Source organism: Poecile atricapillus, chromosome 16 (assembly GCF_030490865.1).
Source record: "Poecile atricapillus isolate bPoeAtr1 chromosome 16, bPoeAtr1.hap1, whole genome shotgun sequence".
Taxonomy (NCBI): Eukaryota; Metazoa; Chordata; class Aves; order Passeriformes; family Paridae; genus Poecile; species Poecile atricapillus.
Window position 1 is genome coordinate 8,748,736 of NC_081264.1, and position 25,171 is coordinate 8,773,906.

At 54.0% G+C, this 25,171-nt stretch overlaps 1 long non-coding RNA gene and 2 gene segments (V, D, J or C); 1 reads left to right on the top strand and 2 right to left on the bottom strand.

Moving 5' to 3' along the window:
* Positions 1-1,333: 1,333 nt before the first annotated feature.
* Positions 1,334-6,576, bottom strand: LOC131585578 (immunoglobulin lambda-1 light chain-like). The segment is given in 4 exon segments: positions 1,334-1,810; positions 3,446-3,483; positions 6,054-6,345; positions 6,480-6,576. Coding segments are annotated over 4 exon segments (699 nt in total).
* Positions 6,577-7,909: 1,333 nt separating this feature from the next.
* LOC131585580 (uncharacterized) lies at positions 7,910-10,399 on the top strand. The gene is made up of 3 exons (XR_009278988.1): positions 7,910-8,009; positions 8,886-8,988; positions 10,321-10,399. It is a non-coding gene; the product is annotated as an uncharacterized LOC131585580 (long non-coding RNA).
* An 865-nt stretch (positions 10,400-11,264) lies between these two features.
* On the bottom strand, positions 11,265-13,004 carry LOC131585579 (Ig lambda chain V-1 region-like). The segment is given in 3 exon segments: positions 11,265-11,297; positions 12,507-12,812; positions 12,946-13,004. Coding segments are annotated over 2 exon segments (346 nt in total).
* Between the last annotated feature and the right edge of the window lie 12,167 nt (positions 13,005-25,171).

A 25,171-nucleotide genomic window follows, 5' to 3' on the forward strand; every position in this document is an offset into this window, starting at 1 on the left:
GGGCTGCATCAAAAGCAGCGAGGGCAGTGGTTTGAGAGAGGGGATTCTCCCCCTGTACTCTGCTCTGGTGAGACCCCACCTGCAGTGCAGTGTCCAGTTCTGGATCCCATGACATAAAAAGGACATGAACCTCTTTGGGCTAGTCTAGAGGAGGCCAGAAAGATCTCAGAGCACTGGAGCACCTCTGCTGTGAGGAAAAGATGGTCTCCCATCATCCCAGGTTGGGGCTGTTCAGCCTGGAGAGGAGAAGGTTCTGGCAAGACCTCATAGCAACCTTTCAGTACTTGAAAGGGGCTTATAGGAAAGATGAAGACAGCAGGCCCTGATGAAATAGGACAAGAGATAATGTTTCTTAACTAAAGAAGGGACACTTTTTAGGCTAGATAAAATTAAGATATTTTTTACTGTGAGAGTGGTGGGGTGTTGAAACAGCTGAGGGAAGCTGTGGATGTCCCATCCCTGGCTGAAAGGGGCTCTGAACAACCTGATCTGGTTGATGTCCCTGATCATTCCAGGGAGCTTGAACTGGATGACTTTTAAAGGTCCCTTCCAACTCAACCTATTTTAGGGTTCTATGATTCTGTGTCCCCAGAAGACACTTGCAGGGACATGTGGCAATCCAAAGCCTGGTGGAGCAAGGCACTCCACTGGCACAGCCTGGGAAAGGGGAGGTGGTGGGGCCATCCCCCCTTTCCCAAGAGGCTGGTGAGGGACACCTCTCCCAGAACCGTCCCTGGTGTGGCTCCTGGCTACCCTGATGGTGTGACAACAGCAGAGCACTGCTGCTTTCAGCATAGCCATGGCTGTCAGCCCTTCCATTGGCAGGGATGCAGGGAACCTTCCCCAGGGCTGTGCTGGGGATGGGGCATATGGCATGCAGGTGTCCAGGTTGTAGTGGCACAGGGTGCTTGTGCTTAACTGGCAGCTGCACCAGGAAGCATGGGGGTGACAATGAAAAGGGGACAGAGCCTGGTGGCAAAGGGACATGGCTGGCCATGCCTCCACCACAGGCCACATGTGCCTGCATGGCACCTGGCACTCAGAGGCCAATGAGCAAGGGTCGAGGATGGCACAGCTGGGGCATGTGTTCGATGAGTGTGTGGGCTTAGTGCAGGCTGTGCCCCAGGCTGCTCATTCCCTGGTCTTGGCAGTGCCAGGGGGTTTCACTGGGGTCCCCAGGGTTGAGCAAAAGCTTCACAGAGCCCCTGCTATATTAGTGTGTGTGTACACGTGTGTGTTCCCATCCCACCGCCCATACTGGTGCCACTGGGCTGTCGCCAGGCAGGATGTGGGGAGCGAGCGCATTGGAAGGACACAGAGACAGGGATGCTGAGCCAGCACTAGTTCAGTGTCGGTGTTTATTTGTGTGACACTCAGAAGGGGGGACAGGCGCGGGGGATATGGGCAGAGACATCTGCGGCGGGGGGAGCCGCTGTTCCCAGAAGTGGGGAGGAGGGAGGGAGCCAGCAAAGGGCCGGCGGGGTGGGTTAGAAGCACTCGGATCTGTTCACGGTCTTCTCCACATTTCCAGCCTCGTGCCTGACCTTGCACGAGACAGAATTGTAACTCTGCCACTTGCTGGCATCCATGGACAGGTAGCTGCTGGCCATGTACTGGTTGTTGCTCTGCCGCTGGGGCTGGCTGGTCTCCACACCAGTGCTGATGGTGTTGCCATCAGCCACCCATTGCACCGACACAGGGCTGGGGTAGAAGTTCTCCATCAGACACACCAGGGTGGCTTTGCCCGTTGACGACAACTCCTGGGAGGATGGCGCGAAGAGGTGGACGGTGGGAGAGGTCTTGGGCTGACCTGAGAGGGACGAGAGGGGTGTGGGGTCAGAGAGGGCCCTGTCCCCCACCACAGCCCCTGCCTGCCCTGCTGGAACTACCCAGAAACTCCCCACTTTCCCCACAGCCAGAGCTTATCACTTCTAACTGTAATGTGTTTAAATTTGGGAGATACATATATATATATATATATATACATATATATATACATATATATATATATATACACACACATATATATATATATAATAAGTTCATATATGTGTGTGTTATACACATACATCTCATATATGCTTGTATATATGTTTTATATACACTATATCTACATATACGTGCATATATATGTATTATATATGGTAGATATATACAGCTAATATACATAATATATGTAAAGTATACAACATACATATGTATGTAATCCATATCATATGAATAGCTGTATAAATTTATAAAATGCATTTAATATTAATATTTCAACATTTATGTATCTCAAATCTATCTAAAAATACGTACTATATATATTTATATATATAGACATATATATATGCATACATACATACATTTATAGATACATATCTATATTTAACTATACATATATATCTCTATATTTAACAAAATCCTGATTTCTTTGCCATAAAGTAATTTCTTTCCTTTTAAAAGGCATCTTTAAAAAAAAAAAAAAATCCAAAATTTCACAGAAAAACAGTCCTGTTTTCTCCCCAGTTCTGCTTTCAGATATTTTCTTGTCTCTGGAAAACTACTACTAAAAATCACCCAAAGGAAGATGGAAAAAAGATGTTTGGTCTTTTTGGTGTGGTTCTGCTGCCTCCTCCAATGTGCAGTGTTTCTATTTCTATTTTCACCTCTATTTCTATCTCTATCTCCACTTGAAAACCAGGATGACTCCACCATTAAATACTTTTTGATGAAGAAATGGTCAAAGAACATTTTTCTTGATCTTAGCCCCAAGAAATCTGGTTCAAATTGGGATTTTTCACCAAATTCTTTTAAAAATTACAGACAAAGACAGACAAACCACACTTCCGGCATCATTTTCAGCGCAATAATCTCCATTTTTGACATGTCTTACCTGGACAATGGGCTCTTTAAGATATCCCTGGAATCTTTTGTCTAAGATTCCAGGGATGTGCTGTTTTAACACGAAGTCAGGATGACTGTGGGCTCCTCACAGCCGAACACAGGCTGTCCTTTCACAACACCTTCACCCTTGGCCATGGGACTCCATGGAAGAGCCCCTGCCCCTCACCAGGGATGGCAGACTTTGTCCTCAGGACTAAGACTTGAGGATTTAGACTTTAGACTGACAAATTTCTTTGACAAAGACAGAAATCACCTCTTTTAGAGACCTAAACGTGAGTTTCCTTCCCCCTGAGACCTCAGACACATTTCCTGGACAAATTTTAAGACTTTTCGACTGAGAAAATACTCCCCGATTCTCTGCGGCGCGCACAGAGTCGTCAGAGTCTGAAGGGACGAGACAGAGTCTCCAACACCGGGCTTAGTGCCTGGCCCCAAACGGGTGACAGACCCCAGCCTGGCGCCAAGTCCGAGAAAAAACCCCAAATCATCAAAAATCGACAAAATGACAAAATTCCACGGTGGGAAAGGAAAGACCGAGGGGAAGTCGGCGACTCACCTAGGACCGTCAACATCGTCCCTTCCCCGAATACACCACACAGTGACACAGGGCCATACAAAAACCTCCTGCCTCATGGCAGAACAGTCCTGGACCCCATGGATGTGGGAGGATGGTCTGGAAATATTCCAGTGGATGCAGTGGAAGGAAGGTGATAGGATGGAGATGCCCCAATGGACACAGCAGGATGAAGGTGTGGGCACAGCTGTACCTCTGCAGTTTCGGTCCTGGCTGGGCTCTTTCAGTGCAGCTCCCACCACCAGCAATCGAGCTGAAGGTCTCTGCAGGCAACTTATTTTTATTAATATTTACCCTAAAAATATGAAAAGGCAAGAGGTGGAGATGCCTACATAAAGCTGCAGTAGCCAAGGAAGGGGTGAGCCAGAATGGGTTTCAGCTAAAGCAAATTAACTTCAAAATTCCCTGTAAAGGCTTGGCTGCTTCTTTGACAAGTGTTTTCCCAGTGTGGTGCCAGTCCCACAGATTGGCAGATTTAGTGTTCAGCTTGGACCACTGAATGCCAACAGCACCAATGTAAATTGAACCCGCAGATTTTCAGATGATGTGGTTTGTGCAAGAGGTTATAGAAAGAGGCAGAGTCAGTGAACTTCCTGAGTCACAGGAACCATATAAATAGTTCACTATGAAACAGGTAACACTTCGAAGATTTTGTGGTTTGAGACACTTTCTCTTTCAGAGGTTTGCTTTGCCTTTGGGAAAGTTTATGCTTTTGTGCAAAGCCTGAAACTATCCGCCCCACCGCCCCCAAAAAAATCACTGAAATTGTCTATGCAAAGCATTTAGCTGAAGCCACTGCCCTGTGTTGTGGATGATCATTTTCTGAGCATTTCTCAGGCTTCCGTGGGGTTTCAGTTTCATTTTGTGAACAACAAAAGCAGGGGAGAGTGTTCAGCTCTTCAGTCCTGTTCTTCTCCTTGGACAGAGGCATGGAGGAGGACAGAGGCTGTACTGGTTGCAGCAGGGTGTTGCTGAAGTAGCTTTTGGCATTGCCACCAGAGCAGGAGATATTGCAAGTCCCTCCCATGTTGGCTGACACCTCGGATGGCTGACTCAGAGATGCTGCCTGGACTAGGGAATAATGGAGAGGGAGAGGCAGAAGAGGGCTGTCAGTCAGTGCCCCAGGACAGCTCTCTCTGACTTGCAGGACAGGGCTCCTGTGCCAAAAGGTCCTGATGAACAGAGGGGTCCCTGCCTCAGACAGAGCCCAAGGCCTGAGCCCAAGGCCATGGCCCCATGAAGAGACGTGACAGAGCAAGAGGACATGGCTGTCAGCAGAATGAGGTGGTGGGGCTGACAGCACAGCAATGCCAGGCACTGCACTGCCCCAAGGTCTCTTCCTGCACAGCATGGGGCAAGGAGGAGGCTGTTCACAGCCAATGGTCATGGAGGGGGACATGAAACGGCATCAAGCCCACAGCTCTGCTCAGCCCTGAGAGACAGGGCAGAGAAGCTCCATCTTTAACTCCTGTTTCCAGAGGGCTACGTAGTGATAATCCAGAGGCTCCTGGCACAGCTGGCCTGGGAGCTGGGCTGGGAGACACGAGCAGGACCCTGGGCACCAGCCAGGGAGATCAAGAATAGCTTGGCTCAGGAGCACAGGGCAGGCACAAGAGGTCATCCCAGCATTTATTTTTTGAGAGTGTAGGCAAACACTGGACAGGCTTTCTAGAGAGCTGGATGACATCCCAGGCCTGCAAGCGTTATACAATTTGACAATGTGACAATGCCCTAAATTTTCATCATCCCTGAAGAGGCCACACAGTTAGACTGGTGATCATTGAAGGCCTCTTCCATCTGAAATGGTCTATTCAGTTCTATCCTATCCACTCTCATCCACAAATGACAAGGAAAGGGCTGTAAGGATGGAGTTGTATCACTGGAATTCAGGAATAGCCACATTCACCACAGGGCAGAAAAAGGCAGGGTTGTGCCAGGGACCTGCCCCAGCAAACAGAGACAGCAGAGACTCCCAACAGGCCCCTGCTATGGCAGGAAGACTTTGTATCCCTTCCCCATTGCTCTGTTTAACCATGGCAACATCATCACTGCCATTTTGGTAGTTACCACATTAACAGACAGCCTTGTTCTGGGCTTGGACGCCAGAGATGGTTACGGTGCTCATGGAGCTGGACTGGGATCTGGAGAATTGCAAAGGGGTGTCTGGTGGTCCCAAGCCATTGCAGGAGATCCCAGTGACAGGGGAACAGACAGGAAACTTAGGCTGGTACCAGTCACAGCTGCTGCCATCCCTGGAACAGATGACTTTGATGGCTTGTCCCACAGTGCTGACACTGAGAAGAGCTGACAGAGCACTTCCTGGACCAGGGAAAATGGAGAGGGAGAGGAAGGAGAAAAGCAGATGGGGGTCAGCCAGTGACCAGGAATATGGCCCTCTCTGGTTAAGGGAACAGTGAAAGGACAAATCTGCCTGCAGGCACATACATGGGACACCCTGGGCCATGACAGTGTTGCTGGGAGGTCACAGCTTCCTCAAATGACAGGGGATGGGCACAGTCTTGGGGCTCCAAGGGATAGCTGAAGCAGGAGGTTTTTGTACGACTTCCCCATTGTTGTTTGTCACAGTGCAGCAGTACTGCTGCTGTCATAGCTACCACAGAAATAGACAGCCTCGTCCTCGGCTTGGACCCCAGTGATGGTTAATGTGGCTGAGGAGCCGGACTTGGATCCGGAGAATCGCGAAGGGATGCCCGAGGGTCTCCTGTCATTGTAGTAGATCACAGTGACAGGGCCAGTGCCAGGGACCTTCTGCTGGTACCAGCCATAGCTGTAGCTGCTACCAGTGCAGGTGATCCTGACCGTGTCTCCCACGTTGGCTGACAGCGAGGATGGCTGACTCAGCGCTGCCTGGACCAGGGAACCTGGAGAGGGAGAGAAGAGAGGGGAGAAGACGGGGATCAGTCAGTGTCCCAGGGGCACAGACCTGCCGGGGCAGCAGGACAGGGCCCCTGTGCCCGAAGGCCCCATCCAGGCTCAGCGAGTCTGGCCATGGCACCTGTGCTGTGGGCGAGCACCACGAGGAGAAGAGGGGCCCAGGCCATGGTTCAATCCCACCAGCTCAGCGTCCCCAGAATGATGGGGCTGTGCTCTGGACCCTGACTCCCTTTTAAGCCCCTGCCTGCCCAGGACACGTCCCCTCCATGCAAATCCGACCCTGCGGTTACGGCCGGATACTGCCCGCGCCTCTCTCTGCGCATCCCTCCCTGCTCCACACCCAGCCCCTCCACCCCAGATGCATCAGAGCTTGTCCCCAGACACAAAGCAGAGACACCTCCCAGCTCTGAGCCTGAAACCCACCAGCACTGACCCCCCTGTCCCCACACCAGGCTGAGTGGCCGCAGTGCCGAAAGATAAGGGAGAGTTGGGCGCTTTGGGCATACAGGAGCACCTGCAGCTCCCAGTGATGGGACTGGAATGATGCCAAGCTCCACTATTCCCTAACTCATTTTTGGCATTTTTCTCTCCCACAGGTGTTCCAGGCCCATAAAGTATCCCCTTGCTCTCCTGCTTTTGTGCCCTGGCTCTTCCTCTGACAGCTGAGATGACCACAAGACCAACACCTTTGCTCTTTCCAGGCATTCACACCCCAGAACAATGGGAGTGGGCCAGCACTGAGCCTCGGGGTCCAGCAATGCCTCCCCATTAGCTGATCATGAGCCCAGTGTGTCAGTGCTCAGCAGCCAGAGCTGGGGCAGCTCCTGGTCAGTCCTGCTCCGACTCAGAGCACAGGGATCACGTCTGTCTTTGGCAGTCCCAGCCCAGACAAAGAGTGGCTGCACCACAAGAAATTCCCTCTCCCCCAGGACCCTCCCTGTCCCTGACTATGCTGTCCCCAGGGTGCCCAGGGCACCAGGAGCCTGGCTGGCATGGGCAGGGCTGGGCTGCAGGGCTGCCTCCGGGTGAGCAGCATGGAGGGAACCTGCTGGAGCAGAGCATAAGTTCCAGAGCAGGAACTGCCACACAGCCAAAGATACTGCTCCACGTTGCACCTCGGCAGCTGCAGGCAGCACCCGAGGGTGCCCCACTGGGGCAAAAGTGGGCTTGTGTCTCCCTTTTCCCATGGTGGGAGTTACCATGACCCTGATCACCACTGGTGTCCCAGCCAGAAGAGTGAGAGCCTCCTCCTGCTTCTCCTTCTCCTCTGCTTGGACCTAGCAGTGGGTAATGGGGCCATGGAGGTGTGCTCCCAATTGCTGTAATGCCAGGGAACAGGCAGGGACCTGTGGCTCTAAGGGAGTGCCAGGCTGAGACACCAGGCACAGCCACATCCAGTACAGGGCAAGCAAGGGCAGGGCCATGGTGGGGACCTGAGCCCCCATCAAACAGGCACAGTAGAGACTCCTGACTGATATCTGCAATAGCAGGAGGTTTTTGCATCACTTCCCCAGTTGCTGCATGCCACTGTGGAAGCACTGCTGCTGCTGTCCTCACCACCACAGAAATAGACAGCCTCGTCCTCGGCTTGGACCCCAGTGATGGTTAATGTGCCTGTGGAGCCGGACCTGGATCCGGAGAATCGCGAAGGGTCTCCTGTTATCCCAGTAGATCACAGTGACAGGGCCAGTGCCAGGGACCTTCTGCTGGTACCAGCCATAAGCATTGTTGCTGCCCCTGCAGCAGATCAAGGTGCTTTCCTGCAGAGACATGGACACTGGGGACAGCTAAGCCAGAGCCATGTGAGAGCCATGGGCTGCAGCAGAAGCTCTCCAGGCCTCCTGTGTCCTGGCAAACACCCACACACCCAGCCCTGAGCTGCCAGGGTGGCTGCAATGCTGCTGGACCCTGGGCAGGACCCAGACTATGGAGCAGATATGTGGCAGATATGGCAGCTCCATGTCTGCAGCTCCTAACGTCCCAGGCTCCTCTGCCCCTCACATAGATATTGGGCAGTGAGGATGAGGCCAGGTCAGGGATTCTGCAACACCAAGGCCCAGTCACTGGGAACATAGTCATTGAATCATGGAATGGTTTGAGTTGGAAGGGACATTAATCGCCATCAACACCTCTGCCATGGGCAGGGACACCTTTCACTAGACCAGGCTGCTCCAAGCCTCATCCAGCCTTGCATTGAACCCTTGCAGGGATGGGTCATTCACAGGTTCTCTGGGAAACATGCTCCAGTGCCACATCATGCTCAGACTCACAGTCCTGAGACATGGAACACACAGGGAAGGGAACCAGGAAGGGAAAAGAAAAGTCCCAAAGCTGGAGAGGTGGTCATGCCTGGCAGAGTGGAATGAGGAACCAAAACCAGCCTTTTTGACACTCAAGGTCTTGCTTGCCTGTGGCTCAGTGTCACCATGAGATCAGCACTGCTGATCTCACAGTAATAGACAGCCTTGCCCTCAGCTTGAACACCACTGACCCTCTGGAGCCAGACATAAAAACAGAATCGTGAAAGAATGTCCAAGGGTCTTCTGTCATTCCAGTAGATCACAGTGACAGGGGCACTGCCAGGGACCTTCTGCTGGTACCAGCCATACTCATTGCTGCTCCCAGAGCATGTAGGCCAGAGTGTCTGTCCCAGGTTGGCTGGCACTGAGGATGACTGACTGGACCAGGGAGCCTGGAGAGGGAGAGGTGAAAGGCAATAAAATGGGGGTGAACCATTGCCTCAGGAGCACATCTCTGCCCCGGCAGTGCAACAGGGCTCCTCTGCCCATGGTCCTCGTGCCACAGTGGGACACACAGCCTCAAGACAGAGAGGAGGATTAGAGGCCTATGGCCCTGGAAGGAGATCTGGCAGCAGCAGAGCAGTAGAACATCACCCTCTGAGGGAAAGGGACCTGGTCACGTCTGCAGAAACATGGGGGAATCAGATGCCAGCCTGGCCCAGGGCAAGGCAGCAGAGGCAGCTTCAGCAGCAGCAGCAGCGGGAAGGGGCAGCATGAAGCAAATGGCAACAGGGCTGGGGATGAGGCCGTGCCATTCCTATGATGGGGACAGGGGAAAGAGTCACCTCCTGTGCCTTGTCATGCACATTCATGTCCTTAGACAGGGGACAGGAACCTGCCTCAATTCCAAATTCCATTATCACATGGATAATTGACCAGGAGAAAAAATGGCTCAAAACCTCCCTCTCTTGACCCTGGGTTCTGTGTCTCACTTCCCCATTACTCACTGGCTTCATTGCTCTCATCAGCACTGCTGCTGTCCCAGCTACCACAGAAATAGACAGCCTCGTCCTCGGCTTGGACCCCAGTGATGGTTAACGTGCCCGTGGTGCCGGACTTGGATCCGGAGAACCGTGAAGGGATGCCCGAGGGTCTGCTGCTGCTGCCATAGATCAGTGACACAGCCCAAGGCACCACAGCAGAGGTAGCAGGAGGAGGACATGGTCATCAGTAGCAAGATGTGATGGGTTGGGGGACAAAGCCACGCTGATCATTGTAGAGACAAGGACAATGACCTTCAGACATGGCAGAGAACAAGAGATCCTCCAGTTCTGTGGGACAACAAAAGAAGAACATTTGTAGCCATTGCTGTACAGAAGGGATAGGAACCTATGCCACGGACAGCCAAGAGGGAGGAGGACTGAAATATTTGCTTTAGTTTTGGAGTCTGGAAATCCTTAGAGTTATCACTTCCTACTTCTTGTTGTCACTATACACCATAGCCACCACTGCTGCTGTCCCAGTTACCACAGAAAGACAGCCTCATCCTCAGCTTGGACCCCAGTGATGGTTAATGTGCCTGTGGAGCCGGACTTGGATCCAGAGAATCGCGAAGGGATGCCCGAGGGTCTCTTGGTGCTTTCATAGATCACAGTGACCGGAGCAGTGCCAGGAACCTTCTGCTGATGCCAGCCATACCAGTAGCTGTTACCCCCAGAGCAGGTGATCCTGACCGTCTCTCCCACGTTGGCTGACAGCGAGGATGGCTGACTCACTGCTGCTGCCTGGACCAGGGAACCTGGAGAGGGAGAGGAAAGAGGGGAGAAGGGACAGTCAGTTATTGGCCCAGGAGCACAGCCCTCCCCATGCAGGGGAACAGTAATGGGAGAATTCTGCCTTCAGGCACATGTGGGACACCCTGGGTGCAACCTCCAACCAGGCACTCCTGAAAGAATGCTGTAGCTAGAGCCTGAACCTTCTCCCTGGCCACTGCCCCTCAGGGCACTCCTCCTCCCAGGCATTGAGGCTGGACAGCCTGGGGCATGACCTGCTGCAGACACCCAGATTCTGGGGCAGTTGGAGACCCCCCTGCCCATGGACCACCAGGAACCACGTCTAGGCCAGCAGCCAGTGACAGCAAAGCAGAGAGTCCCCAGGAAGTGAGAAGCTCTGTGTGGTTATACTGCATGACAAAGCAATGGGGACATCTTCAACACACTATGGCCATCAGATGGGCTGTGGCATGAGGACAGAATTGCAGACAAGACCTGGTAAAGCAAGAGCAAAAATAGCTGCAGGCACCAAGGGTAGGAACCACCTATGCTCTGAACCTCTTCCCTACAGACAAAAAGGTTCAGCAGTCAAGAGGAGTGAAAAAATTACCCCACCACCACCAAGACCCTGAGCAGCACTGCTGTCCCAGCCACCACAGAAATAGACAGCCTCGTCCTCGGCTTGGACCCCAGTGATGGTTAATGTGGCTGTGGAGCCGGACTTGGATCCGGAGAATCGCGAAGGGATGCCCGAGGGTCTGTTGGTGTTGTCGTAGATCACAGTGACAGGGCCAGTGCCAGGAACCTTCTGCTGGAACCAGCCATAATAGCTGTTGCTACTCCCGGAGCAGGTGATCCTGACCTTGCCTGTCATGTTGGCTGACAGTGAGGATGGCTGACTCAGCAATGCTGCCTGGACCAGGGAACCTGGAGAGGGAGAGAAGAGAGTCAAGAAGAAGGAGATCAATCTGTGCCCCAGGAACACAGCTTTCCCAGAGCAGCATGATGTGGCCCTGTGTGCAGAAGCCCTGTCTAGGCACAGCAAGTCTGGTCATGGCACCTGAACCATAGGTGAACACTGTGATGATGGGAGTGGCCCAGGCTATGGTCCAATTCCACCAGCTCCATGTTCTCATACTTGGTGGGACTGTGCTGTGGACCTTGTCTGGCTTTTAAGCCACCACATGCCTGGGCTGTGGCTCCTCTAGGAAATTCAGACTCCATTCACAAGGCAGAAACAGCTGTCAGTACATTTTTCCCCAGCTCCCACTCAGCTCCCTCACTAGGGGATACTTCCCACACCACACTTCAGCTGATGAGAAATACTGCCAGATTTATGGTTACACCTGACATGGAGATGGCCAAATGTCCAGATGGCATAACAGGGTGCTGTTCCTGCCAGGGATCCCTAAGCCCAAGGGCCTCTATCTGCAAAACCATTCCTGTAAACTGCAGTTCTCAAACCTCAGTCATTCCTCAGAATGCATGTCCAAGCATCCATGGTCAACAACAACCATCCTGCAGGGTGCCACAATCCTGACCAGCACTGCTGTCCCAGCCACCACAGAAATAGACAGTCTCATCCTTGTCTGGGACCCCAGTGATGGTTAATGTGGCCCCAGAGCTGGAGAATCGCGAAGGGATGCCCGAGGGTGTCTCATCATTGTAGTAGATCACAGTGACAGGGCCAGTGCCAGGGACCTTCTGCTGGAACCAGCCATAGCCATATCCGCTGCTACCCGCAGAGCAGGAGATCCTGACAGTCACTTCCATGCTGGCTGGCAGTGAGGATGGCTGCAGATTCAGCGCTCCCTGGACCAGCGCATGTGGAAAAGTAGAGAAGAGAGGAGACAAGAGGAGCCAGCCAGTCGGAAGGAGCACAGACCTTCCTGGACAAAGTTACAGGGAATGCAACAGTCATGGACAGAACACACAGGGACATGGTCACAGGCACATTCCAGGAGCAGAGCCCAGCCCATTGCAGAAGAGCTGCACAGAAGCAGTTTTGCCAGCACAGGAGGACATGGCCATCTGTAGCAAGAGGTTGTGAGGGACACAGATACACAAAGAGCTGCCAGGAAGGAGAAGGGCCAAAATCTTTCCTCTGCATTTTGAGTCTCTGTCACTTTCTCTTACTCAAGGTTACAACACACCATAGCTGCTGCCACTGCTGCTGTCCCAGCCACCACAGAAATAGACAGCCTCGTCCTCGGCTTGGACCCCAGTGATGGTTAACGTGGCCGAGGAGCCGGACTGGGATCCGGAGAATCGCGAAGGGATGCCCGAGGGTCTGTTGTTATTGAGGTAGATCACAGTGACAGGGACACTGCTGGAACCAGCCATAGTTGCTGCTGCTACCAGTGCAGGTGATCCTGACCGTGTCTCCCACGTTGGCTGACAGCGAGGATGGCTGCTGAGTCACTGCTGCCTGGACCAGGGAACCTGGAGAGGGAGAGAAGAGAGGGGAGACGACAGCTTCAGTCAGTGTCCCAGGAGCACACACCTGCCATGGCAGTGGGATGGGGCCCTTGTGCCCAAAGGCCCCATCCAGGCACAGCGAGTCTGGCCATGGCACCTGTGCTGTGGGTGAGCACTGAGAGGAGGAGAAGGGCCCAGGCCATGGCGCAATCCCACCAGCTCCATGTCCTCACACTGATGGCTCTGTGCTGTGGGCCTTGACCTGCTTTTAAGCCCCTACTTGCTCGGGCACAGGCCCTCCATGGATATGTGGCACCCAATGTTCCCTGGAGCTCCTGTGCCAGTGCTCCCTTTGCCCAGTGCAGGCACCTCCATCCCACCAAATGGCAGCAAGATTGGTCTGGGTTGCTTCCTCCTTCGACAGCATGACTGCTGAGCTCTCAGATCAGCTGGGGAACAACCCAAACCTGTTCCTGCCCAGTAGGACCATGGCCTTCCTGCACATGTCCTGCTTCAATTGAGAGTGCCACCCTGGGCCTCTCTGAATTGCCACAAGGGAAGAGCAGAACAGAGAAATGGAGCTTTGAAAGGGAACGGGAACCACACCAAGAGCAGGAACTTAAAGGCTCAACAACACTAAGGAAAATCAAGGCTCCAGTTCCTCCAAACTGAAAATGAGCTGAGGGTCTCCAGCAGCTTTGCAGCAGCTGTGGGTAGAGCTGGGCTGGTGTTTGTAGCAATCATGAGCACGTAGCACCTGCACTCTTGTCCGGCCAGGGAGAGCCCCTCTGCCTCCTGCGCCCAGCACAGCCCAGGGCGGCCGCCGCAGGAGCCCGCGGGGCTGCTCTGAACCTCGCTGGCACAGGCTGGCACCCGGCTGGCCACAGCCCCTCTGCCTCCTGCCCGCCCCGTGAGCCCCAGGACTGTGCAGTGGAGCCACACTGACACCGTGTGGGGACAAGGGCCTCAGGGACAGCACTGCAGGAGCTGAGAGCAGAGCCCGGCACAGGGCTCTGCCCTTGCTGCCTCTCACCTCTGCCACGGCTTCCACGAGGTCCAGAGATTCCTCCGGGCCTGGCCACAAGCATCAGGGTTTCTGTATGGCACCCTGCCCGCGGCAGCTTGTGCTCACAGAGGAGAGCCTCTCACACAGACACAGGGTCCTTTGGCACAGTTGCTGTCACCAGAGATGAGTTGGCATCAGCCCTACACTGGCAGGGGCCAGCACTACTGTCTCTGTGGTATCATAGATCACAGAGACATGGACTTCTGCTGGGACCAGGAATAGCCACTGCTACTGATCTTGAAATTTTCTCCCAGGTTGGCTGACACCTCGGATGGCTGACTCAGAGATGCTGCCTGGACTAGGGAATAATGGAGAGGGAGAGGCAGAAGAGGGCTGTCAGTCAGTGCCCCAGGACAGCCCTCTCTGACTTACAGGACAGGGCTCCTGTGCCAGAAGGTCCTGATGAACAGAGGGGTCCCTGCCTCAGACAGAGCCCAAGGCCTGAGCCCAAGGCCATGGCCCCATGAAGAGACGTGACAGAGCAAGAGGACATGGCTGTCAGCAGAATGAGGTGGTGGGGCTGACAACACAGCAATGCCAGGCACTGCACTGCCCCAAGGTCTCTTCCTGCACAGCATGGGGCAAGGAGGAGGCTGTTCACAGCCAATGGTCATGGAGGGGGACATGAAACTGCATCAAGCCCACAGCTCTGCTCAGCCCTGAGAGACAGGGCAGAGAAGCTCCATCTTTAAATCCTCTGTTCCCTCATTTCCACATCTCTCTGTATTATTATACCAGCTGCCACTGCTGCTGTCCCAGGCACCACAGAAATAGACAGCCTTGTCCTCTTAGACATAGACAGCTTGGACCCCAGTGATGGTTAACGTGTTCGTGGAGCTGGAATTTGGCCTGGGGAATATTGTTATTGCTGTAGATCACAGTGACAGGGGCAGTACCAGGGACCTTCTGCTGGAACCAGCCATACCAGTTGCTGCTACCCCCTGAGCAGGTGATCCTGACCGCGTCTCCCACATTAGCAGACAGTGAGGATGGTTGACTCACTGCTGCTGCCTGGACCAGGGAACCTGGAGAGGGAGAGAAGAGAAGGGAGAAGAGGGGGGTCAGTCAGTGTCCCAGGAGAACTTGCCTGGGGAGCAAGGTTTCAGGGAATGGCACAGTCAGAGGAGATTGGACCCAAACACAGTCACCAGTATATTTGAGGAGTAGAGCCCTGGCCAAAACATTTCAGCAGAGAGGCAGCTCTGGCAGCTGCTGGAGGACATGGTCATCAGTAGCAAGAGGCAGTGAGGTGTGGGACACAGCTATACCATGAGTTTTGTAGGGACAAGGACAATGGTCCCCAGCCACAAAGTGACCTCCTGTTTTCTAGGAGAAAAAAGGGAATTTATAGCCATGGTTGTACAGAGGAGACATAAACCTGCTCCAGTCCCACATCCACAACTCTGCTTGGCTGAGAGAAGGACTGAAAAATCTATGTTTTTAATTCCTCTTTGTCCCTTCAACACCAGTACTGCTGCTGTCCTGGCCACCACAGAAATAGACAGCCTCATCCTCGGCTTGGACCCCAGTGATGGTTAACGTGGCTGTGGAGCCGGATGCAGAACCGGAGAATCGCGAAGGGATGCCTGAGGGTCTCCTGTTATCGTTATAGATCACAGTGACAGGGGCAATGCCAGGAACCTTCTGCTGGAACCAGGCAAAGTATCTTTTGGGATTGCCTTCAGAGCAGTTTATCTGAACAGTCTCTCCCACGTTGGCTGACAGCGAGGATGGCTGACTCAGCGATGCTGCCTGGACCAGGGAACCTGGAGAGGGAGAGAAGAGAGGGGAGAAGAGGAGCTCAGTCACTGTCTCAGGTACACACACCTGCCTGGACAAGGTTACAGGGAATACACCAGTCAGATATGGACATGGTCAAAGGCACATCTGAGGAACAGAGCCCAGCCTATTGCAGAACTACTGCACAGAAGCAGCTTTGGCAGCACAGGAAGACGCCGTCAGTAGCAAGAGGCTGTGGGGAACACAGTTATACCAAGCACTGCCAGGAAGGAGAAGGGTCAAAACCCTTTTTGAGCCTGTCACTTTCTGTTACTCATTGTTACCACACACCATAGCTGCTGCTGCTGCTGCCTTCATAGCTACCACAGAAATAGACAGCCTCGTCCTCGGCTTGGACCCCAGTGATGGTTAATGTGGCTGTGGAGCCGGACTTGGATCCGGAGAATCGCGAAGGGATGCTCGAGGGTCTCTCATCATTGAAGTAGATCACAGTGACAGGGCCAGTGCCAGGAACCTTCTGCTGGAACCAGCCATAGTTGTCGCTGCTCCCAGAGCAGATGATCTTGACAATTTCACCCATGGTTAATGACACAGATGAGGGCTGACTGAGTGATCCTGCCTAGGCCAGGGAGCCTGGAGAGGGTGGGGGGTAACACCAGAAGGGTCAGTTATTTCCCCGGGAGTACAGCCCTGCCCAGGCAGTGTGACAATCCCCTGTGCCTGATAGTTCTAGTGCTTTGTGTGTGGGACACACAGCCTCAAGACAGAGAGGAGGATTAGAGGCCTATGGCCCTGGAAGGAGATCTGGCAGCAGCAGAACAGTAGAACATCACCCTCTGAGGGAAAGGGACCTGGTCATGTCTACAGAAACATGGGGGAATCAGATGCCAGCCTGGCCCAGGGCAAGGCAGCAGAGGCAGCTTCAGCAGCAGCAGCAGCAGGAAGGGGCAGCATGAAGCAAATGGCAACAGGGCTGGGGATGAGGCCGTGCCATTCCTATGATGGGGACAGGGGAAAGAGTCACCTCCTGTGCTTTGTCATGCACATTCATGTCCTTAGACAGGGGACAGGAACCTGCCTCAATTCCATTATCACATGGATAATTGACCAGGAGAAAAAATGGCTCAAAACCTCCCTCTTTTGACCCTGGGTTCTGTGTCTCACTTCCCCATTATTCACTGGCTTCATTGCCCTCATCAGCACTGCTGCTGTCACCACCACCACAGAAATAGACAGCCTCATCCTCGGCTTGGACCCCAGTGATGGTTAACGTGCCCGTGGTGCCGGACAAGGATCCGGAGAATCGCGAAGGGATGCCCGAGGGTCTGTTGTTATTAGCATAGATCACAGTGACAGGGCCAGTGCCAGGGACCTTCTGCTGATACCAGCCAGCATAAGCATAGCTGCTGCTAAGTCCAGAGCAGGTGATCCTGACCGTGTCTCCCACGTTGGCTGACAGTGAGGATGGCTGCTGAGTCACTGCTGCCTGGACCAGGGAACCTGGAGAGGGAGAGAAGAGAGGGGAGATGACAGCTTCAGTCAGTGTCCCAGGAGCACACACCTGCCACGGCAGCAGGACAGGGCTCCTGTGCCCAAAGGCCCCATCCAGGCTCAGCGAGTCTGGCCATGGCACCTGAGTTGTGGGCGAGTATTGCGAGGAAAGGAGGGGCCCAGGCCACAGAGTGATCCCATGAGCTTCATGACCTCACATGGATGGGGATGTGCTGTGGCATCCAACACCCTCTTATGTCCCTGCCTACCTGGGAGAGACTCTTCATGGAAATGTGGCCCTCAACACTGCTCCTGTCCCTCTTCTCACACTTTCTTCCCCACCAATACAGGAAGATCACTCCAGTCTATTTCGGCCCTTGGGCACTCAGCTGGGAAAAACATGTCCTGCTGCAAGCCCGAGTACCACAAGGTGGGCTATCTCAGGAGCCACAGCAATATGCTCAGATGGATCGAGGTGTGTGGTCAAAGACCCCTCAATCTTTGCAGAGATCAGCTCCTCCAGCTGTTTCCTTCCCACACAGGGGCTTCTGCACAGGGGTCTGCACCTGCAGCTGCCCCAACCAAGCTCATGGCCCCCCACCAGTGCTGAGGTGCCACAACACCCCCATTGCAAGCATTGCCTCAGCACCAGTGACTCTCTCCCTTGCCAGCAGCACCAAAGGGAACAGAAGGGCTCTGCATCCTGAAGCCTCTGGAGCATGAGGGCAAGTTCCCAGCCTGGCCAGCCCCACACACCTGCATACTACCCTTCCCAGACCTGCCTCTACCTTTCCAAATTCTGCTCCTTTGGCCGTGGAGGCAGACCAGGAAAATTGCAGAGGAATTCTCAAGGGTATGCTGTTGTTCAGGGGACCTCCCAGGGACCCTCTGCCTTGACCAGCCAGCATAAGTCTAGCTACTGCTAAGCCCAGAGCAGCTGATCTTTGTGGTTTCTCTGAGGTTAGCTGATAATAAGGATGGCTGACTTGGCAATACTGCCTGGACTAGGGGAGCTGGAAAAGGAGACGGGAAAAGACAGGGTTCAGTAAGGCAGGCAGCTCTATGCTGATGCTTGATACTGGAATGTAGGGACTCCTCACAGAACTCTGCCATGGTAGTTTTTTGTATCATGTCAACAATCCTCTGTGCCACTGTGGCAGCATCACTGCTGCTGTCATGGCTACCATAGACAGCCTCATCCTTGGCTTGGACCCCAGTGATGGTTAATATGTTCGTGGAACCGGACCCGGATCCAGAGAATCGCGAAGGGATGCCCGAGGGTCTCCTGTCATTGTAGTAGATCACAGTGACAGGGCCAGTGCCAGGGACCTTCTGCTGGAACCAGGCATACCAGCTGCTAGTCCTGGAGCAGGTGATCCTGACAGTCTCTCACATGCTTACTGACATTGAAGATGGCTGATCCATTGCTGCTGCCTGGACCAGAGAACCTGGAGAGGGAGAGAAGAGAGGGGAGAAGACAGGGGTCAGTGTTCCAGAAGCACATATATCCTTATCCACATGCCTGGATAAGGATATAGGGAATGCAACAGTCAGAGGAGAAGAGACATGGAAAATGGCCACAGGCACAACTGGGGAGCAGAGCCCAGCCCCAGGTACCCCTGCACAGAGGCACCAGCAGGAGGACATGGTCATTAGTAGTAGGTCAGAGAACAGTGGGAGACAAGGCCATGCTATGGGCTTTGTAGGGAGCAGAACAATCATCTTCAGCCACAAAGTCACTTTGCACTCTCTAGGACACAAAATGGGAAAAATTCAGGATCTTGTGGAGGAGAGAAAAACTTGCTCGTGTCCCACATCCACAACTCTGGTTGTGCGAATGACAAAAAAAAAAATCTCCATTTTTAATTCCTCTGTACCTCAGTTGAAAATCTGTCCTTGTCATTATACCAGCACCACTGCTGTCCCTGCCACCACAGAAATAGACAGCCTCGTCCTCGGCTTGGACCCCAGTGATGGTTAATGTGGCTGTGGAGCCGGACTTGGATCCGGAGAATCGCGAAGGGATACCCGAGGGTCTCCTGTCATTGTAGTAGATCACGGTGACAGGGCCAGTGCCAGGGACCTTCTGCTGGAACCAGCCATAGTCGCTGTAGCTACTCCCAGAGCAGGTGATTTTGGTGGTCTCTCCCACATTGGCTGACAGTGAGGATGGCTGCTGAGTCACTGCTGCCTGGACCAGGGAACCTGGAGAGGGAGAGAAGAGAGGGGAGAAGAGGAGAAGGGGTGAGTAACTGACCTGGTAACACAGATCTCCCCAGGCAGTGGGACAGGGATAGCACCTCTGTGCTGAAAGTCCCCAGCTGCTCATACAGGGTCTGGCCAGGACATCTGCACCAGGGATGAATAACTGGGCGAGGAGGGAGACAAGGCCAGCCAGGTGCCAGCTGCTCAGACAAAAGAGGATGATGATGGTTTCAGGCTCCTTGCTGTTGTGGGGTCATAGCAGGATATTGTCCAGGGCCAGGTGCTTCCCTGAGGGCCAGAGGTGCTTGAGAGCTCCTACACAGGCTGAATGTGAGCCCAGTGGGCCTGCACTGAGTAAATACAGTCAGTGCAGCCTTAGCCTGGCAGCTCCTCTTGCAGCACAACAGAGCATCCCCTGACTAGCCCTGATCTGTCCCAGCAGCCTCATGCATGACCCCAGAGCTGCTGTGTCCTTGGGAAGCCTTCCCAGGTTTTGAAGACAAAGCTTTGGCCCTGCTCCCTAGCCCATGATATGTCCCCAGCTCTCAGGGCTGGGTCCACAAGACTAAACCCCCTTGTGTGAAATCCAGGGGGTCCTGGCACAGCTGGGCTAGGAGGTAGCCAGCAGGGCCCTGGACACAAACTGAGGAGCACAGGGGGACATTGGCCCTGGAACAGTGTGCAGGGACAGGGCTGCTGGGGGGTCACCCCTTACCCAAATGACAGGGCATAAGGATTGGACAGTAAGAGACAGCTGAGCTGGGAAGGTTTTGGACCACTTCCCAATTGTTCTGTGTCACTGTGCAGCATCACTGCTGCTGTCAGCACCACCACAGAAATAGACAGCCTCATCCTCGGCTTGGACCCCAGTGATGGTTAATGTGGCTGTGGAGCCGGATGTGGATCCGGAGAATCGCGAAGGGATGCCCGAGGGTCTGTTGTTGCTGTTGTAGATCACAGTGACAGGGCCAGTGCCAGGAACCTTCTGCTGGTACCAGCCAGCAGCATAGCTCCAGCTGCTAATCCCGGAGCAGGTGATCCTGACTGTGTCTCCCACGTTGGCTGACAGTGAGGATGGCTGACTCACTGCTGCTGCCTGGACCAGGGAACCTGGAGAGGGAAAGAAGAGAGGGGAGAAGACGGGGATCAGTCAGTGTCCCAGGAGCACAGACCTCCCCAAGGAAGTGGATGGGGTTCCTGTGCCCAGAAGCCCTGTCCAGGCACAGCAAGTCTGGCCATGGCACCTGAGTTGCGGGCAAGTTCTGTGAGGAGAAGGGCCCAGGCCATGGTTCAATCCCACCAGCTCCATGCCCTCACACTGATGGCTCCGTGCTGTGGGCCATGACCTGCTTTTAAGCTCCTACCTTCTCAGGCACAGGCCCTCCATGGATATGTGGTGCTCAGTGTTCCCTGGAGGTCCTGTCTCAGTGCTGCTCTTGCATGCTGCAGCACCTCTGTCCCACCAAAGATTGCTCTTGGTTGCCTGCTCCTTCCCCAGTATGGCTGATGCACTCTCAGTCCAGCTGGGCACCACCCAAACCAGTTCCTGCCCAGTAAGACCACGGCCTTACTGCACTGGGAGTTCTGTGCACAGAGCAAGGACAGCACCACCTCGCCATGGGGACACATCCACCTACCCTGGAGCACCCAAGGCTGGTTGGTACCTCCTGGTCCCAGGGCACTGCAAAGAATGGGCAAGGAGATGTGCTCCTTTTTTAATGCCTTTATTGAGGTCAGCTCGAGGGGTGGGGGGGGGGGTGTGTGTGGGGGTGCACGGGGTCGTGCACACCACTGCTGCTCCCAATGGACAACACAGAGGAGGAAGCATTCTGCTTTGCTGCACAGCAGAGCTAGGGCTTCCACATCCTCACAAGAATCCCTGGGAAGACCACAACTCATTGAAAATCTAGCGTAGTCATGCAGAATGAGTGTTGCTTAATTATGGAGATGAGGCCTGGAGCATCAGTAAGTAGCTCAACGTTCTTCCTTGCTCCTGTTTGTAGTTTGGAGTCCTGTTTGAACAATGGCTTGCTGGTTCCAGGGGTCTTTAGATGTTAATTCCAGTTCTGCTGGGTGCTAACCCCCATGGGAGTTCTCTCATTTGTGTGCTGGGTGGTGTCATCGGTCGCCATTAGAGGTGTGCAGGGAGCAGCGCAGGCAATGCAGGTACTGCAAAGGGCACAGGTACAAAGCAGGGTGGCATTTAACAAAGAAGGCTGTCACAACAACATCAGGCATAAGGTATTCAACAATGAAGGCACTTTATGGTGACAACATTCAACTGAGTTAACATCTTTGTATAATGATCAGGAGGTCGCATTTTACTCTTTACATGCACTGTGCTCCCTGTGTGCTGATCGGCAGCAGGGACAGAGCAGCTGGGAAAAACCACATCCTGCTTCAATCGAGAGTGCCACCCTGGGCCTCTCTGAATTGCCACAAGGGAAGAGCAGAACAGAGAAATGGAGCTTTGAAAGGGAATGGGAACCACACCAAGAGCAGGAACTTCAAGCTCCACAACACTAAGGAAAATCAAGGCTCCAGAGCCTCCAAACTGAAAATGAGCTGAGGGTCTCCAGCAGCTTTGCAGCAGCTGTGGGTAGAGCTGGGCTGGTGTTTGTAGCAATCATGAGCACGTAGCACCTGCACTCTTGTCCGGCCAGGGAGAGCCCCTCTGCCTCCTGCGCCCAGCACAGCCCAGGGCGGCCGCCGCAGGAGCCCGCGGGGCTGCTCTGAACCTCGCTGGCACAGGCTGGCACCCGGCTGGCCACAGCCCCTCTGCCTCCTGCCCGCCCCGTGAGCCCCAGGACTGTGCAGTGGAGCCACACTGACACCGTGTGGGGACAAGAAGGGCCTCAGGGACAGCACTGCAGGAGCTGAGAGCAGAGTCCGGCACAGGGCCCTGCCCTTGCTGCCTCTCACCTCTGCCACGGCTTCCACGAGGTCCAGAGATTCCTCCGGGCCTGGCCACAAGCATCAGGGTTTCTGTATGGCACCCTGCCCGCGGCAGCTTGTGCTCACAGAGGAGAGCCTCTCACACAGACACAGGGTCCTTTGGCACAGTTGCTGTCACCAGAGATGAGTTGGCATCAGCCCTACACTGGCAGAGACCAGAATGTCCAGAGACCATGACAAGGAGTGTCCCAGCTGCTCTGAGTAACCATAGGACAGGACATTTTGAGGGCAGGAACAAGTAGGCCCACTACACGTCTTCACTTCCAGGATCCATGTCATTTCAATGTCCTCCAGCACCGCTGAGGGTGTCTTTGCACTATCACAGATCACAGGGGCACTGTCTGGGACCTTCTGCTGGAACCCCCTATCCTCAGTGCAGGAGATCTTGATGGTTTCTCCCAGACTGGCTGACACCTTGGATGGTTGACTCAGAGATGCTGCTTGGGCCAGGGACTGTGGAGAAGGATAAGAGAGGGGAGAACAGGAGTTTCACCCAGTATTCCAGGAGTATGGCCATCTCCTGGGCAGGGGGATCAGGAATTTCACACTCAGAGGAGAATGGGTGCAACCACAGCCACTAGTGAATTTTGGGAGCAGAGGCAAGCCAAATGTACCCCAAGGCATCCCAGCACAGAGGCACCTCTGCCAGCAGGAGGAGAATGTGGTCAGTAGCATCATCAGTAGCAAAAGGCAGTGGGATGGGGAACAGACAAAGCCACACCGTGAGTTTTGTAGGGACCAAGACAATGATCCCCAGTCCCAAGTTCATCTCCAGTGCTCTAGGACACAAAAGTGGGGACATTTGTAGTCATGGTCATGCAGGGGAGACAGAAGTCTGCCCCAGGCTCACATCTACCACTGTTCTTGGCGATGAGAAGCACAGTAAAATGCCATTTTTATTTCCTCTATGTATCCTTTGAAAATCTGTCATTTTCATTACACTAACATAGCTGCTGCTGCTGTCATAGCCACCACAGAAATAGACAGCCTCGTCCTCGGCTTGGACCCCAGTGATGGTTAATGTGCCCCCAGAGCCGGAGAATCGCGAAGGGATGCCCGAGGGTCTCCTGTCATTGTAGTAGATCACAGTGACAGGGCCAGTGCCAGGGACCTTCTGCTGGAACCAGCCATAGCTGCTGCTGCTACCGGAGCAGGTGATCCTGACTGTGTCTCCCACGTTGGCTGACAGTGAGGATGGCTGACTCAGCGATGCTGCCTGGACCAGGGAACCTGGAGAGGGAGAGAAGAGAGGGGAGATGACAGCTTCAGTCAGTGTCCCAGGAGCACAGACCTGCCATGGCAGCAGCATGGGGCCCCTGTTCCCAAAGGCCCCAAGATGCAATGGAGTGGCCCGGCAATGCACACAAAACACGGCATGAGAGTGCCTCCACTGTGCTGACCAGCATTGCTGCCGTCATTGTTACCACAGAAATAAACAGCCTCACCCTTGGCTTGGACCCCAGTGATGGTTAACGTGTTTGTGGAGCCAGATGTGGATCCAGAGAATCGCGAAGGGATGCCTGAGGGTCTCTTGTTATCGTTATAGATCACAGTGACAGGGCCACTGCCAGGAACCTTCTGCTGGAATCAACCAAAGCCAAAGATGCTGTTACCCCCAGAGCAGGTGATCCTGACCGTGTCTCCCACGTTGGCTGACAGCGAAGATGGCTGAGTCAGCGATGCTGCCTGGACCAGGGAACCTGGAGAGGGAGAGAAGAGAGGGGAGAAGAGGGAGGTCAGTCAGTGCCCCAGGGGCACAGACCTGCTATGGTAGCAGGACTGGGCTCCTGTCCCCAAAGACCCCAAGATGCAATGGAGGGGCTCAGAGCCACAGACAGAACCCAAGGCATGAGGGTCCTGTAGGGAGAAATGGCAGCAGCAGGAGGAGAGAGAGAATGCTGGAGTCAGTGCCTCCGCTATGCTGACCAGCACTGCTGCTGTCATAGCCACAGAAATAGACAGCCTCGTCCTCGGCTTGGACCCCAGTGATGGTTAATGTGCCTGTGGAGCCGGACTTGGATCCGGAGAATCGCGAAGGGATGCCCGAGGGTCTCCTGTCATTCCAGTAGATCACAGTGACAGGAGCAGTGCCAGGGACCTTCTGCTGGTACCAGCCATAGGTGCCATAGCTAACCCCTGAGCAGGTGATCCTGACCGTGTCTCCCACATTGGCTGACATTGACGATTGCTGACTTAGCGATGCTGCCTGGACCGGGGAACCTGGAGAGGAGAGAAAGAAGGGAGAAGAGGGAAGTCAGTCAGACTCTCAGGAGCACAGACTTCCTTAGAAAAGATGAAAGGAACTGCAACAGTCACGGTCAGAACAGACAGGGACAAGATCACAGGCACATTTGAGGAGAAGAGCCCAGCCCATTGCAGAATATCTGCACAGAAGGACATGGTCATCAATATCAAGAGGCTGTGGGGGACACAGCTACACCAAGATCTTTGTAGGGAACAGGACATGAATGTGCCCCAGCTGCACAGTCACCTCCTGATCTCTGCAACGTCAAAGAGAGGACATTCCATGCTGTAGACATGAAGAAGGGACAGGAATATGCCTCAGCAACATATCCAGCCAGGAGGGAGAAGAGCCAAAATCTTTCCTCTGGTTTTGGAGTCTGTCTCACTTCCTGGTACTCATTGTCACCACACACCATAGCTGCCACTGCTGTCCCAGCTACCACAGAAATAGACAGCCTCGTCCTCGGCTTGGACCCCAGTGATGGTTAATGTGCCCGTGGTGCCGGATGTGGATCCGGAGAATCGCGAAGGGATGCCCGAGGGTCTGTTGTTATTAGTATAGATCACAGTGACAGGGCCAGTGCCAGGGACCTTCTGCTGATACCAGCCAGCATAAGCATAGCTGCTGCTAAGTCCAGAGCAGGTGATCCTGACCGTGTCTCCCACGTTGGCTGACAGCGAG